The sequence below is a fragment of the Zeus faber genome, assembly GCF_960531495.2.
Source record: "Zeus faber genome assembly, chromosome: 4".
Lineage (NCBI taxonomy): Eukaryota > Metazoa > Chordata > Actinopteri > Zeiformes > Zeidae > Zeus > Zeus faber.
In genome coordinates this window covers 25282110-25298546 of record NC_137191.1, presented here as the reverse complement: position 1 = coordinate 25298546, position 16437 = coordinate 25282110, and the positions used below count along the sequence as shown (strand labels likewise).

At 44.2% G+C, this 16437-nt stretch overlaps 1 protein-coding gene across 1 annotated transcript; it reads left to right on the top strand.

Annotated features, from left to right (window-relative positions):
- Positions 1-12133: 12133 nt before the first annotated feature.
- Positions 12134-14325, top strand: LOC307228822 (myosin phosphatase Rho-interacting protein-like). Its single transcript, XM_079998631.1, has 4 exons — positions 12134-12297; positions 12436-12549; positions 13123-13209; positions 13741-14325. The coding sequence occupies exons 1-4, from the start codon at positions 12244-12246 to the stop codon at positions 13876-13878; spliced, it is 393 nt and encodes a 130-aa protein (XP_079854757.1). The 5' UTR covers positions 12134-12243; the 3' UTR covers positions 13879-14325.
- The last annotated feature ends 2112 nt before the right edge of the window (positions 14326-16437 follow it).

Below are 16437 nucleotides of genomic sequence, written 5' to 3'. Positions count from 1 at the left end.
TTTGCTTCGTTTCACCGTGCATCAGTTCTCAAAACCAGTGGGACTGCTTGGAGAGGTGCAACTCCCTCAGCCCAGAGAGCCACTGCTTGGCTCAGCCAAATATGACCCGACTGGACCCTTCTCCCCACAGAGCAAGCACCACTGCTGCCGACAGCTCCTTGATGGATGAATGGAGGGGCAGTGGCAGGTCCCGGCGGCCTTCAGGTCAGACGAACTCATAACAGAGAAACAAATTAGATGTTGGCGCTTACTGTACAGCAGGAGTTCTTGAACTATGGCACCCGACCCCCAGTGGGGGGGGGGGGGGGGGGGGGGGGGTTCGCCAAACGTTTTCTGGGGGTCGCCAGATGATTTTCTGAACATGCACCAAAAAAGGAAAATGTGTTTTAAAAAAAAGGTTTTTTCCCAAATACAATTTTTTTTGTTGTTTTTTTTAATAATTCTCTCAGTTAAATTATTCTGTAGATGCACAATGAATAACTTTTCAGTGGGGGAAAATTTTCTGAAAGAGAGATTGAGAGAAAGAGACAGGCGCGGCTGTGTGTTTACTTTGTAACCATAGCAACTCACTCTCCCTCTCCTGTCCCTAACAGTGCAGGAGAAGAGGAAACACTTTGCTGCAGCATGCATGGGAAAAATGTCAATATGATAGAAATGTATATATTTCAACTTACAAGCTTAAATTGTACAAAATGCGGGACTCTCCCATGCAAATCGGGACATTTGGTCACCCGAAGCACAAATGTAGTGTAAGATTCAAAATGGAAAGTTATTAATAGCTAGATAAGTTCATGCGTTAAAATCTGTAGGAAGTTGATGGTTAATTAAACCTGAACCGAGACAGTTCACGAGATGTCTGTGACTTCCCGGGTTCTAACAAGACCATAACAGCGTCCGTCAGTCCAGCAGTTGTCGCGTTCCAGAGACTTTTAGCCCGAAAAATGCCAAGGAGAATAATAATAATAATCCAGCCAATCCAGCCAATAAGGATCCAGCCCTGTGGGCTAGACTCTTAATTATCAGTATAAAACATCATAATAATTGATAAAATACATTTGGTTTTTACATTTGTTTATCCTTATATTTAGTTAAGCGTTTCCTTTTATGTTTTCTAATTGGCTGATATGATCACATGACCAATATAGAGCCAATGAGGAAGAAGGTGTGTGGGTTTTTTGTTTTGAGCGTGAGGGATTCATTAAAGAACTGCCAGCCTGACAATAGAACTTCCACCTGCTTTTTAGGGAGATGGCAGTCCTTTCATGTTGGTGCCTATGTTTTGAAGTAGCAGTGCAGAATATGAGTGCTCCTGATACAGACTTGTCTAGAGTGCCATCTTCAGTTCTCCAAACCCGCCTGTCTGATGCTACATTTCTCTACTGGAATAGCCTGTCTCCTTTAATCCAGAGGAACTATGGTGCATTAAAGGAGAGACTCAAAGATGTTTTTGGCGCCAGACACACATTGCCATTTTTTTCGAAGTGGTGTCAATGCTCACCCTCGTAAGCCAGGAGAAAGCTTGGGTGTGTACAGTGCAAGAAAACACCTGCTTTGTGCTGGAGGCTTTCCCCGATTATGATCGCAATGTGCCAGCGTGGGAACCAGATGAATCCGCAGCTCACGTTTCGTTTGCTCTGCAGAATATGTCTGGCCACCCTCCCATTCAAACCGATTTCCACCTGACCTTCAATCTGATGTGGAACAGTCTGTGGAATTCACTATCGCGACAGTATAAAACAAACTGGATGGTATTTTTTTCTCTCAAAAACTTTTGTTGATAAGAAAGATGTGTTTTCCATACTTCAAACAAGATTTGGTAAAAGTTTAGTATACCAAATCGATCGCTCAGCCCTATGTCACACATTTCGTTCCTCTGATTGATTGGTCTGCCAAATGTCAGAGACATTTAGGTCTGCACCCGTTGGTTACGGCCCTTGGAAATCGGAAATGAACAGAGGGATTCCAGACTAATACATATTTGCAAACTGCGAAAAAGCAATGCGCTGGAAGGAGAGAAATGTTGCCATTTTGTTGCTGGCACTACAGTCTAAGATTCATGAAACGGGGGCAGTATGCCTTGAGGATGCCCTCATCATTGCCATGAGGTGAGAAAGCACATCCATCGCTGTGAGAAAGCACATGCAGCCCTGCAACTGAATTCTACTGGCCCGCAGAGACTCTAGAACAGGTAACTATAGTTTGCTTGAAGCCTACTGATGACAAACTCCCCAGTGACATTGTCTCTGAAAAGGGGTCACAGTTTAATTGTTTCTGGTCTGAGTTTTGAATTATCTTGGGAGCCTCCTTCAGTCTGTCCTCTGGCTTTCACCCCCAGTCCAACAGTCAAGCGTAATGGATGAACCAGGAGATGGAGACCGTGCTATGTTGCCTCTCCTCACGCAATCCGTCCTCCTGCAATCAGCTGATCTGGATAGAATATGCGCGTAACACACTTCCCAGCTCAGCCGCTGGTCTCTCCCCGTTCCAGTGTTCCAGAGGTTACCAACCTCTGCTCTTCCCTGAGCAGGAGTGGGAGGCCAGTGTCCCATCAGTCCAGGCTTTCATCCACCGATGTCGGCGTACCTCGATGCAAGCACGCTCCACTCTCCTGCACTCCTGGTATCGGTACCAGCGCAGCTCCAACTGATGTCGTCACCCTGCACCTCAATACACTTCGGAACAGAACATCTGGCTCTTCAGTCAGGACCTGCCCCTCCAGGTGGAGAGCAGGGAGCAGGCGCCCAGAATCGTGGGACTATTCCCTGTTGCCAAGGTCATTAACCCTGCGGCGATCTGCCTTCGTGTTCCCTGGTCTATGAAGATCCACCCAACATTCCATGTTTCTCGGTTCAAGCCTGTCAAGGTTCTGTCAGGGTTTTGTCACAACTTAGGTTGCTATGTGTTATTCTGTCACTTATCTTGTTTATTTCTCCTATCATTTCAGATTTGGTCTGTCCGAGAGTTCTGCCCCTCCCAATCAGCCGCCCCCAATCAGCACTATGACATCATAGCTTTGTGACAATAACCACTAATATTGTGTAGCTCCCCCTCGGGCCGCCAAATTAGTTTAGACGTGTAGAGGAATGGACTCCACAAGACCTCTATAGGTGTGCTGTGGAATCTGGCACCAAGACATTAGCAGCAGATCCTTCAAGACCCTAACCCCAGCCATCCACATGATGATGTAGAAGAAAATGTGATTCATCAGACCAGGCCACCTTCTTCCATTGCTCCATGGTCCAGTTCTGACACTCACATGCCCATTGTAGGGGCTTTCGATGGTAGACAGGGGTCAGCGGCTACGCAGCAAGCCTCTGTGGGATTGGACCAGACGGGTTAGACTTTGCTCCTCACGGACATAGATGAGCCTTAGGGGCCCATGACCCTGTTGCCGGTTCACCGGTTGTCCTTCCTTGGACCACTTTTGGTAGGTCCTAACCACTGCATACCACAAGACCTGCTGTTTTGGAGATGCTCTGACCCAGTCATCTAGCCATCACAATTTGGCCCTTGTCAAAGTCACTCAGATCCTGCTTTTCCTGCTTCCAACACATCAACTTCAAGAACTGGCTCTTTACTTGCTATATCCCACCCCTTGGCAGGTGCCATTTTAGTGAGATGAGCAGTGTTCACTTGACCTGGCAGTGGTTTTATTGTTGTGGCTGATCGGTGTCTACCTGTCCTGTTCACACACACAGTGCCAGATTGCCTAGGACCTTCCACCCTACTTCCACCCTACTTTTTTATTCTGTATCCTTGCCTGCCTGGTTCTGACCGTGTTTCTGACATCTGGATTCTGGATTTATCCTTCGCCTGCCCCTTTTGATTGTTAGCCTTATGAACTGATTTCCTGGTTTCACCCCCTCATCTCACTTCTTCCCTTCTTTCTGAGCCCCATTAAAGAACTGCTACGTCTACTTGATTGTGTCTATGACCGGGAACCACAACTCATCGGACCACAGCAAGTTGATTCCTCAGTCTTCCCAAATATCCCAAACCCAGACTCACACTCCCCGGTCCAAGTGTGTGACAGCTGGACAGCTGACACCTCTTCCCCTTTGTTAGACAGCCAGTCACCTGACTCCCCACAGGTGTTCTGAGCCAATGGTCAGGTTCATTAGTACGCTCTGGCCGGTGTCTGGTTATGCTCCCTGGTTACTTGTCAGACTATGTTTTAAAGTAAGGCTGTGAATTGCACTGTTTTATTTTGTTTTTTTACTTCTCCTGATGACCAGTCACCTGTTTATTTTATGGAGAAACAAGGATGTTTCTTTTGTGAGAGGGGGAGAAATGTAAGATTCAAAATGGAAATTAATTAATAGCTAGATAAGTCCATGCATTAAAATGTGTTTGGAAGTTGATGGTTAATTATTTACATATAAAAATAAATATTAATTAGCAGTATAAAACGTTCTAATAATTTCTAAAATACATTTCCTTTGTTTGTCATTATATTTAGTTAAGCATTTTCCTTTCTGTTTTCTAATTGGCTGATGCGATCACATGACCAACATTGAGGCGTGGGGGTTTTTGTTTTGTGTGCTCTGAAGTTACAAAACAAACCCTATTATTACAGTACTATTACAGTACTATTACAAACAAACAAGACTATTTTCAAGGGATATGGACGATGATGGGGTGGGAAGTTACATTACAGCTCATGAAATATAATGTTAAATACATGAAAAACCACAGTGGCACAGATTATAATGTTCATGGCACAAAACAGCACAAATGCGGCACGGATGGCAATAGTTTTATTCAAATTGTAGTCCCATGGGGTGCCAACTCCATGGAGGTCAGTAAGTACTTAACTATGCTGTTGTTAGATGGGTTCACAAGATTTTTTCTTCTTTTAGGGGTTGCCAGCCAAAAAGTTTGAGAACCCCTGACCTACAAAATTATATAAAGAGTTGACCTTCGCGAAAATTATGTCTCTTGTAAGAAAAATGTATCAACATTGTGTTGAGTGCATATATAACGTTGGTTAAAAACTGTAACACGACTTTAACTTATCAGTGTCAGGGTCCAGAGCAGACAGGGAGCAGGAGAGTGGCTACTTCTCCCCAGACAGGAGGGGCGATGGTGGACGTCAAATGGAGGAGGCGAACAAACGTCCGTATCGCTACTACGAGAGGGGCCATCCCCTACCCAGCAACCACAGTCCTGAACCCAAATCCTGCGTCCCCTTCAGGACTGTCAACCTGGGTGTTCCCTCTCAGAGGAGGAGCACTGAGACATTCTTGCAAGAAGCCTGGAGGAGTGAATCTCCTCAGAGGTACACTTACCACTCCAACTTCAGACGTGGGACTGAGTCACAGGAGAACTCTCCCACCCGTCACTACTCCATAAGCCCGGACCGCTACAGGCTAACAGAGTCACCCCCAGCTTCTAAAAGAAGGAGCTCCCACTGCAGTAGTCAGACTCAGTCCAACCTACCATCTTGCGGCCCTTCTCGGGCGCTCTCACACGCTCCTTCCGGTAGGTCCAGTCCGTCACGCAGGAGGGGGTCGACTGTCTCCCAAACCGTCTCGCCCTCAAGGGTCATTCCTGCCTCCAGGTGTTCAGGTTCTTCCTACCTACAGAAAGAAGAGGTGGAGCAAGATCAGAGGGGACGCAGTCGAGAATCCAGGCGTCCGTCCCAAGCCTCGAACAGCCACCGCTTGGACTCCGAAAGACTACACAGGAATCTGGAATCCATTTCTCGACGTGGCTCCTCGACCATTCAGCCAATCTCATATGAGCAATCCCTCCAAGTATCTCCTCAAACAAGAACCAATGTCAACTCTTCTGCCAACACTCACACCCGCAACAGCCGTGCAGGCTCACCTTTCAGGAGCGGTCAAGGCACACACAGTCACACACCACAAAGAGAGCCCTGCTCTAGGGATAGCAGGCCCGATACAACACAAAGCTACTCAAATAGGTCCGGTGAGAGGCAGGATAGGCTCAATATCTGCCCTCCTCAAGGCTCCTTTGGGGCCTCAACTCCCCCTTTTTGCAGCCCAGAGCCCTCGCGGGGGTCTTCACCACCAAGACGAGGAGTGGACTCGCATCTCCTTGCCCATTCCCTGAAGTCCCATGCTGAAACCATGGAAACAGATAAGGGTAATGAGGGAGGTGGTAAAGCCAGCCGCGATAGGAGTAGGAGCAAGACGAAGCGAGGCCTGGAGGCCCTACTGACCTCTGAACTGAAAGAGCCCCTGGTGAAGGTGGAGGAGGTATACAATAACTAAACATTTAACAAAATAAAAATCCTTTACATTTGTGAAGGACTATGTAAATACATTTGACGTGAGGTTGACCTCTAAACCTGTACTTGAGGTGGGGATGACCATGGACGACTACATTATCCTGGCCGATATCCCAAGGGTTCACTTGGAATCAGAGGAGGAGTTAACCGCGTTCAGGAAGAGGACCCAGAGTCCCAGCCCACGCAGGGATCAGAGGCTCAGGACATCCAGGTGCGTCATAGGTCATTGAAACATACAGTTAATACAATGATGGTCATATTGTATTGTACTAATAATGGAAATGTATCCTTTATATAATGGTCTTGTTTTTCACCCAGTGCCTGAAGGACAATGTCTCGTGGTTATGTGTGCACCTTTCCTGTTATATATTTATTAAGACCCTTGTCATAGGTAGCTATTTATAAATTCCCAAAAGGCTTACATCCATTCTACAGTAACTATGTCAACCAACTCATGTTGGAGTAGCACAGCACTGGGTAAAGGGGTATAGCAAGAATAGAAAATAAACTGCAGTTTAAGCTAGGTCTTTGAAAATTAGTTTGCTCTAGAAACAGTTATAAATGATGGGAACCAACATTTTAATAAGGCATGAGTTGAAAAGTCTCTCCCTTAAGATAAAGTTCATAGGGATGAATACAACTGTTCATTTAGTAGGAAGGAAGGAGAGATAAAACAGCATCATTATTGTGCCACGCCTTTTATTGCATATATTTGTATAATTCTTTCTTAATTTCTCTCTTGTTTTTCAAGTTATCAAGCCGAAAAAAACACATACACTCCGAGAGCCGAGCTGGAGGAGAGAGGGAGAGGCCGAGAGAGAGGAAGAGACAGATGGGACAAACAGTGGGAGCGGGAAGACGGAGGCCTGTCTCAACAGCCGTCATCAACATCGTTGCACTCACAGGTACAGTGGGATGGTCTCATGTACGGTGACTGTTACACAGTATATTCATGTTGAATTTCCACCACAATTTTTTAAGAGTCCTGAATCCACCTATCTCTATATTTACACCAGAGTTCAGATAACCACACCGCAAAGCGTAGATCCTCAAAAGCAAAGCAGAGGGGTCTTTCTGAACCCGCCCAAATGCAGGTGAGACTTCATTCCCTGATCTTTTGCATTAACTTTTGCATGTGTGGGAAGAGAATAGAATAGGAGAAGAATAGGTTGTTCATACATGTATTCTAAATGAGCTCCTTGACATTTTATTCCAGCTTTAACACCTCAGGCGCACTTGTAGGGCAGAGCCATTAATTACACTGGAAGTTTTGAGGCAGCACATGGATTTCTGCTTTTTATATTTATTAAATAATTTTAGGTTGTTTCAGGCTGATATATCCTGCAGTCTCAGCCTTCCCTTCAAATCCTTCCCACAAATATTTGTTAAAATATTGTTTAAATAAATAATACATGTTTAACTGTATTCTTTAAAGGATATGACAATGAAGCAAAAACAAAACCATAATATATTAATAGGTTTTACTGTAAATACAAGACATATTTTCATACAGTACATGGTCTTTTGCATCAGGATGAGACACCCCTCTTTCACCCTTCTCTCACCACAGGTTTTAAATGCTCCTCATAGTGTTGTAATAGTTCCTCTTTAAATTCTGTTTAGAATGAAACTTACTTTTCCCAAAATGAGGAGCATGCATTTTCTCTAGGACAGTCCCTCACAGTATCATCAATTTACTGTTTTTTTTGCATGCTTTCTTCTTAAAATGTTGTTTATCTTCTGCCGTGGCTCAGAATGAAAAGCTGAACTTCTCTTTCAGTTTCCGTTTTCACAATCCGAAACAGGAACTACTGTCGAAGGTTTGAAATGATCTTTCAAATTCTGTCATTGCAGCTGGATCATTGTCACTTGAAGGGGTGGATGTCCAAATTGGATTTAGATGGGAAGGTACTCTTTACCCTTTACTCGACTTTACTAAACCTAATCAACAATTACTTTGAATATTACCTGTAATAAGACATTAACAGTTGTTTTTTTTCGTATTTTCTGTGCTTTTTATTAGTGGAGGAAGCACTGGTTTGTCTTGAGTGACGCATTGCTGAAATACTACAGAGACTCAGAAGCTGAAGAGGTTTGGCAAAATATTCCACACAGAACATACTGATTTTGAAGGAAAGAAAAACATAAAACAGCATGTTATTTGTTTGTTTGGCACAAATTACCACATTGAAGCTTTGGGGACCATGTAAACACTTTGGGAGACGCTTTTAAGCCGCAAAGTGTCTGTTATTCAATAGTTGTATGGCTACAAAGAGGAGACGGATAGATGGATGGATGGAGGGATGGACGGATGGATGGACGGACAAATGGACGGATGGATGGATGATAACGCTGTCCAACAGAAGGTGGAAAAGACTGGACCTTTGCAGTTTTACCTCTGACGTTGTAATCGTGACCTCTGGCTTTTGTTACAGTCGGATGATCTGGACGGAGAGATCGACCTGATGTACTGTGTAAACGTGTCTGACTGCGAAGTGGAGAAAAACTATTGCTTCCAAATATATGTATGTACTGTAGTTCTCCATGTTTTGTTCAATCTCGCTTACTGCATACACACACACACACACACACACACACACACACACACACACACACAAACACACAAAGAAGTACAAAGACAGATGAGGACACCCTTCGCCACGGAATAAACACCAATTAAAGACTTTGGCCTTTTCACTTCCTTCCTGTTTGACTGCTGTCTTCCAATGTCTTTTGATCTCCTCCTCCAGACAAAGAGAGCAGTGTTCACTCTGTCTGCTGTGACCTCCAGAGTACGGCGGAACTGGGTGAAGCTACTAAAACAGGCTATGCAGTGCAACCAACAGTGAGTCTGTCTTTATTATAAGGGAAATGTGCAATGACCAACATTACAGTTAAATATTTCCAATAATATATCCGTTGGTAACAATTGAGGCTTCTAAATGAATTTCAAGGTTCAAGTGCTTTATAACTCTAAAACTTAAAAAAATAGCATTATATATGTCAAAGCAATTCTAATATGTTATTTATAAACATATTATTGTGTCACATGCTTTAATACTTCAAGCAGGAAGCACTTGTTCCAAAGGCTATTTTCTGAATTCTTGAACACAGTAGAGAACCGCAGATCATGTGGATGGTGTGTTCAGAAAATGAACACAACATCCACATGACACATTATCTTACTTCTGACGTGCAATATGATCCTCATGTCTCCCCTTGATTTGAATTTCAGCCAATCAGATGCCAGCAGCGAGAAAGAGAGCCCACTCTCCCAAAGACTGTCGCCATGCCAACCTTGTGCTCCGCTGATCTACAAAGACTCTGCCGATGAAACTACTCCTGCAGATACTAACTACAACCGCCTTGCTGCTGACTCCCATCAAGCTGACCACTACAAAACTGAGCCCGTAGACAGGGATCTGGAGGTGATACCCTCAGAATTGTCTCCAGCCAGTCAGAGAGAATCAGGGGAGGGCTGGGACCGGGAGCAAGCGAAGAGATTGGTGGAGAGGAACAAATGGTTTGAGGAGGGCATCACCTTTGGCGAGATGAGCAGCAGGTGGGACTCCATGGAGCTCAAGAAGGGATGTGTACCGGTACCTTTGACCATAGACTTGGCGGTCAACCGGAAATGGTCGGAATTTGAGCGACTGTCTTTCAGGGACATGAGTGCACAGTCTCTCATTGGAACCAGGACTTATCCATCCAGCGACCAAGAGAAAACCCAGCCTCACATTAGCTCCCAGACTTATCTGACAATTTCTGAAGAGGCCCTGGGGTCAAGTTACCAACCTCATAAAGCCACCTCCAAAGAAGTGCCTCCCTCTGTGAATGGTGGCCAAACAATTCAATCAAGCACAGCAGAAGCCCTTCAAAGGGAGGTAAGAAACACTGGATGTGACGACCTCCAATTGTTATCGGTATGTGTTTGTTTTCCCGAAGTAAATGATACAATTTGACTGAAGTTCTCATCAACTGAAATACAAATTCACCCACCCATTCTTTTTCCTCCTCCTCCCCTTTTGCCAAATATTTTTCATTCCCTTTCCTGTCTTTACCCTGTAATTTCACGTGTCCCTCCTTCCCTTCGCTGTGCTCTAATCCACCCCTGAGGCGCACTCCCTGAGACAGCAGGTGGAAAGCATTAAGAGGGAGCGGATAGCCATGGGAATGGAGGTTGACAGTCCATGCGGCCCCGGAGCCCCGTGCAGGGCCCGACTGGAAGCCATGGAGGCTGCTCACCGCAAATCACTGCAGGAGCTGCAGGAGAAACACACCAGGGAGATGAGGGAGCTGGAGCTCAAGAGGGACAGGCTGCTGCAGGAGGAGAGCCAGGCAGCCGCTAGAGGTAAGGAAGGGCTCAGGTGCTCTGGAGATGAAAGAATGGCATGAGCACGGCCAAGGAAAGTAGTTTTCATTCCATCCCATCAAGTTAGTTCTAGTTGTATTGGGAGGTCTTCATGTGGTGTGGGGATGGTGTGGTTTGAGCAGCCACACCTGACCTGGATCTAGGTAATTAGGGACGAGGACCAGAGTGGCTGCATACCTGTCGCTCGTTGGTTGGTCAAACGAGCAACAGGTAAAACCCCCATCCCCACACTCACTCAGGAGAGAGGAGCCCTGTCATGACCCTTGTCCAACTGCTCCGGGGCTTGGTCTATCAAGTCCCCTCTCCACAATAAACTTGTGTGTTTTCTACACCCCGTCTTCTGTGTCTCTGTGCTGGAGGTCCCTGAACACACCACTTGCGTGGTGCGTGGTAGGTAAAACTGCTAAACTTCAAATCCATGTCATATTGAATAAAGTCAACCATAGACCTGTGAGAGAGTAATAGTCTCAAATGGCTTGAGAGAACCACATTGACAGGATTATTGTACTGGTAGTCCCACAAAAAGTGTACGTACTTTATAAGACAGTATTTGTTTATGTTTTATAGCTTTTGCCTGTATTCAAAGAGATTTTCACTGCTATTGTGGAAGTCCAGCGAGTGGTCTATGTAAAAACAAGATTGTCACTTCCGAGCCATTCATTATGACAGAAAACTTGACGTTCTCCCACTCAGAGAGCCTGTCCCACAGTGCCTAAATCCGCAAGAGCTTAGTTAATGTTCGCAACAGTGAACCCACAAGGTAACAGTCCTAAATCTGTCCCTACACCAGCTGAGTCACAACTTTGTAGTAACAAAAATGCAACTACGATCTGACCATTGACACATTCTGTTGGGTTCCATGACAACATGGGTTTGTGATATATTACAGAAATGCAATTCAAAAGTCAGTTCCCCATTGCTCCTACTGGCTTTGGTTGTTTATTCCAAAGGATGCTGAATAAAGTTTCAAGCGTGAAGTCTGAGCCCTTAAATAGGTTATAATAATTTACAGCTATAATGAAAACGCAATATACAATTAGGAACACAACAAATCTGCAGTATGTGTGCATGACATTGTCATAAGCAATACCTAGTAAGTTATTTCCTGAAATGTTGGCTAAGTACAGTTTACAAACTGGCTCCTATAACTCACACTGCTAGACAAGCCAACCTTCACTCACACTGTTTTTCTACTACCACCTTCTTTGTCAATTATAGCTATAGAGGCACTGAAGAAGGGCCACAAGGAGGAGGTGGAGAGGACCAGGATGTTGGCTGAAGGGGGTTTGCATGTGGAAACCCCGTACAGATGTCAGGTGTAAGTCAGCACCATCTCTGATATGGTCACAGTGTTCTCTCTTAGAATCTTGCTTCCAGCCTTAACTGTTCTGCACAATGAGCTCTTGCATAAAGCATAAAAAATTCCCTCCATAACGTGTGTGTGTGTGTGTGTGCATGTGTGCGTGCGCGCGCTCGTGTGTGTGTGCGTGCCTGCGTGTGCGTGCGTGTCAGGCCTCAGGCTGAGTCCCTGCACAGTGAGTTGGATGTGCTGTCAGATCACTATTCCCAAAAGTGCTCGGAGCTGAGCCGCACTGAGCAGAGCAGTAGGGATAGAGAGATGGAGCTTGGCCGAAAGGAGCGAGAGATGGAGCAGCTCCGCAGAGAGAACCAGGTTTGTGGAAAGACAGAGAGAGACAGCGAGAGAGAGAGAGAGGATACAATATACTGTACAAGAGGTTTCATATATAAACCTCCTAAACAGATCAACATCTGGGCTTTGCATTCATCTGAGAGGGTTTTCTCCTTCTAGGACCTGAAGACAAGGTTGGCTGAGGAGATCAGTCGCATGCGTCATTTCATCACAGGGCAAAGTTCAGAGGTCATCTCCCATGGCAACACAGATCGTACTCCGTCAGAACTAGAGGTAATGACATGGCATTGATGTAATTAATTGGATAATTATTGAATTCTGGCATTGTCAAACCCATCGGTTCTGGTAGAAGAGGCCAGAATGGACGCCCAATCCAGTTTGACTTAATGGACCTGAGGCTCAGCACTGTGAGATATTGACTGGTGTAGGCCACATTCAGATGGTCATAGAACTGAGACTGTTGTCACAGGGAGCCTTAAACATATCTCTGCTGTATGTCATCAGTGCTGTGGAATTCTGGACTCACTTAAAGTCAAACAGAGGGATCATAGTGTTCTCTCAGTGGGTGGTATCCTCAATTCCAACCCTCTTCCCCCAAAGCAATATAACTAACTAACTTCTCACAAATGGAAAACTCTTATTAACCATCTGCTGTTAGGCACCTTTTGGTATAGAGCATACTGCCATCTACTGCCTAAAAGGAATTGGCACAAGCTCTAAATTCAGCCTAATCAAAGATAAGCTATTACTGGACACTATGAAAACCTTAAAGATAAAGAAAATTGGTAAGAAAAAAATATTTGAATGGTCTTCTAATTGTAAGAGGTCACACTTTGTATGCTTCAGATGCTGCTAAGGGTAAAGGAGAATGAAGTGGACTATCTTCAAAAGGAAATAAGCTGTCTGCAGAGCGAAGTGCAGTCTCTCTCCAAGGTACCATTGACACTTCTCAAAGTTAAGCATTTAGTAAATAACTCAGCTCTATATCACATAATCACATATTCATGTACTTGACAATGACACACAACCGCTACAGTTCAATCCTCCAAGTGGTCATACACACAGTAGCTGAAAACAATATGATGAACTATATTCAGAACCCTGACACCTTCAGGGTGCCTGAACTGTCTTGGCCAGTGAGTCTCTGGGTGCCCAATCTAGGAATCTGAGATTTGTATTGCTAGATATACAGTAATTAAGTCTATACTACAGTTACAGATAGCAGTGATGTTATAATCAAACTGTTCATTGTTGTACGTTGTGATAACGTACAACAACGTATGGTACTAACGTCTTGTAAATTGAATAATGGTGAAGTTTAACTATTGATCATTTTGCTGGGGACCTCTTGAATGACCACTGGGGGTCCCCGAACACCACATTTAGAACCACTGGTCTAGCTGGATCCAAAGGGGAAACAATCCACTAACTAGCCTCATCGCTGTGTTCTAAACCCAACTGCAGGAGAAGGAAACAGCCTATGAGCGCTACAAGGAAGCGTATGTGGAGCTGAGCGGGATGAAGAACCGCAGCCAATTGGAGATGGGCTCCCTCAAGGAACACCTAAGACTGGCAAATGCCGCACTGCAGGAGGGCACATGAGACACCTGAATGGAGGGGAATCCTAAAACTTGACGGGAAGACAGCGATGAAGCCAAAGCAATGGGAATACAAACACCATTAAGCAGGCTTTCCAATGCAACCGTTAGATGTGGAAAAATCAATGCAATGACCATCTCATATTAAGGTCATGTACAAAAAGGAATACCAAAGAATGAATATCACAAGTTTCATGGACTCACTTTATTGAGTTACAAGACAGAAACATGCAAACAGGAGGGAAGGCTCTGATAGCCTTACATGATTATGATATGAATCGCTTAAAAATATATTAATGATAATAAGCTGAAAGGGAGACAGCCGAGCAGAGAGAACCATGAAAGAGGGTCACGTTTAAGATCACAGTGCTCATCATCTCTGGAAGATCTCTCTCTCTTTCTCTCTCTCTCTCGTATTGTCTGGCATGCTGTCAGTCGCTGATGCAGAGCACCCTGGAGAGAGAAATAAAAACAAACATTTTTCATGTCATGTTATGTCATGTATTTGGGCTCAGTGATATCAATTCTTGTAATAACAGCATTTAAAAGTTAAGATTTAACCACAACCAAAGGTTAGCACATGTAACTTTAACATTACAAACACAAAGATCCTCTCCTATATATTTAAAAAGCAAAATTTACAGGTTTTTCCCCCCATGTAAAAGGTGAACAACCCCTGAAAAAATTAAAATAATTTTCATCTCCTATTTTCATGAAATTGTCACCAGCGATGGAATCGAAAGGATCCAGAATGATCTTATGCATCACAAATTGGGGAAGATCTTGCACAGTACACCTTGAAATCCTCTGAAAGGTACTGTAAGTTGCACACCCTACATACAGCTTGAAACAAACAGCCGGTCTATGGGATAAGCCTCTGTGTGTGTGTGTGTGTGTGTGTGTGTGTAACAGTAAAATAAGGTGTGGCTGATATGCAGTCTGACTTTACCATTTATTAAGAAGTGTTTAGTCATCATCATCGTCATCTTCTGGGACGAAGATGTCATGCTCCTCCAACAGGGCAGCAAAGTTCTTGCTGATCAGAGTTCCGATGTACAGGAAAGGCACCACCACTACCGTCATGCGGATAAGGCCAAACGACGTCTTGAAATAAAAAAAGAAGGAAATGAAACATCAAAAATGGGCACTTTGAGAAGACAAATTGTAAAATGCAAGGACATGTTTTAATGCACATACATGGATTCAAGTATGTACATGTGCTTTGGTTTTGGATGGTGACGATAGTCTCCCTAAATGCTATAAACATGTTCATGTATGAGGTGATCACGAAGTACAACAAAAATTACATGAAAATGAGTAAATAGTGTGTATTCAAGGCGTTTAAAAAAAGCGATTCATGTTTTGTTGAATACGCTTACACAAGTGACTAAAATCATGTTGAAGGGATTAGCAGCCGACAACAGGTTAATTTAAAAACAGATTGTGATATCATGACCTTTCTTATATTGCTGGCTATCTAATATTTAGGCTAAATCGACACTGGAGCAGATTGCTAGCGCTCACGTTTTCAGTTTGCTCGCATTTTTTACATTTCAATATTTGCAATAGTCTCGTTTTGTTTCCCCCCCCCAAAAAATATTGACAAAACTTAAAGACAGGCTCACTGCTTCCTGGAGGAGCCTCCGGGGAAAACAAACATCAACGCATTGGCCGAGACAAGCAAATCGGAACATCTTATTCTTTCCTATTGGCCAAGGCGGCGGTCAATCAGGGATGAGTCCCGCCCACGCTGTAAAAAAAAAACCCAAAACGCCTTATTCGATTGTACCCGGTGTTCTTCTGTCATAAATACTCACTTTATCCGGTTTGGGTAGGATTGCACCAGATGATGTTGATACTGCAGATCTACATGGGATATTATTAGACAAGGCTGGTGTTTTCGAACAGTTCTTACGGCTCAGTAATCCAATATATCTGGTGGCAAATTGCCGTGAGATCCGCAGTATAGCCGTCGCCATTTTTTTTCCCCAGCTGGTAATGGGGCGGGGCGAAGTTAGACGAGCGCGTATTGCTGCGTTTCGTTGCAAACGGGAAAATCGGTCAGTTCGGGTCGGTAATTCCCACCTCCGAGCTAAACGTGTTCTGCTACCCTTGTCCGGAAAACCGTGGAAGCCTGCGGTAATTTGGTGCATTCGGAAATCAAAAATGATGTTGTATTTTCATAAAAAAAAAAAAACTGCAGCGTAATTTAGATCTATTTAAGACGTGTTTTCAAATAATAAAACACGTTTAACGGGATCTTTATCCACCTGTAAGGGTTTGTGCCCCCGTGTTGCTGTGACTTCAGGTCTGTTACTTCGGTCAACTGGGACATTCCGTCTTGGAATTTTCACTGAGATCGCCGTTCTTTGCACGTAGGAGGTCGGATTTTCTGAGTTCCGACTCCAGTGGAATGCAGCGGTTGTTGCTGCGTTGACTTTTTGGGCGGCCTTGTCCGGGCTTTGGCGACACAAGAAATTGATTAACAATATTTAAAAAAATAAATTAAATTAAATAACCATTTAACCTAATGTGCCAGTTCCCGTTCCAATATATGAGAATA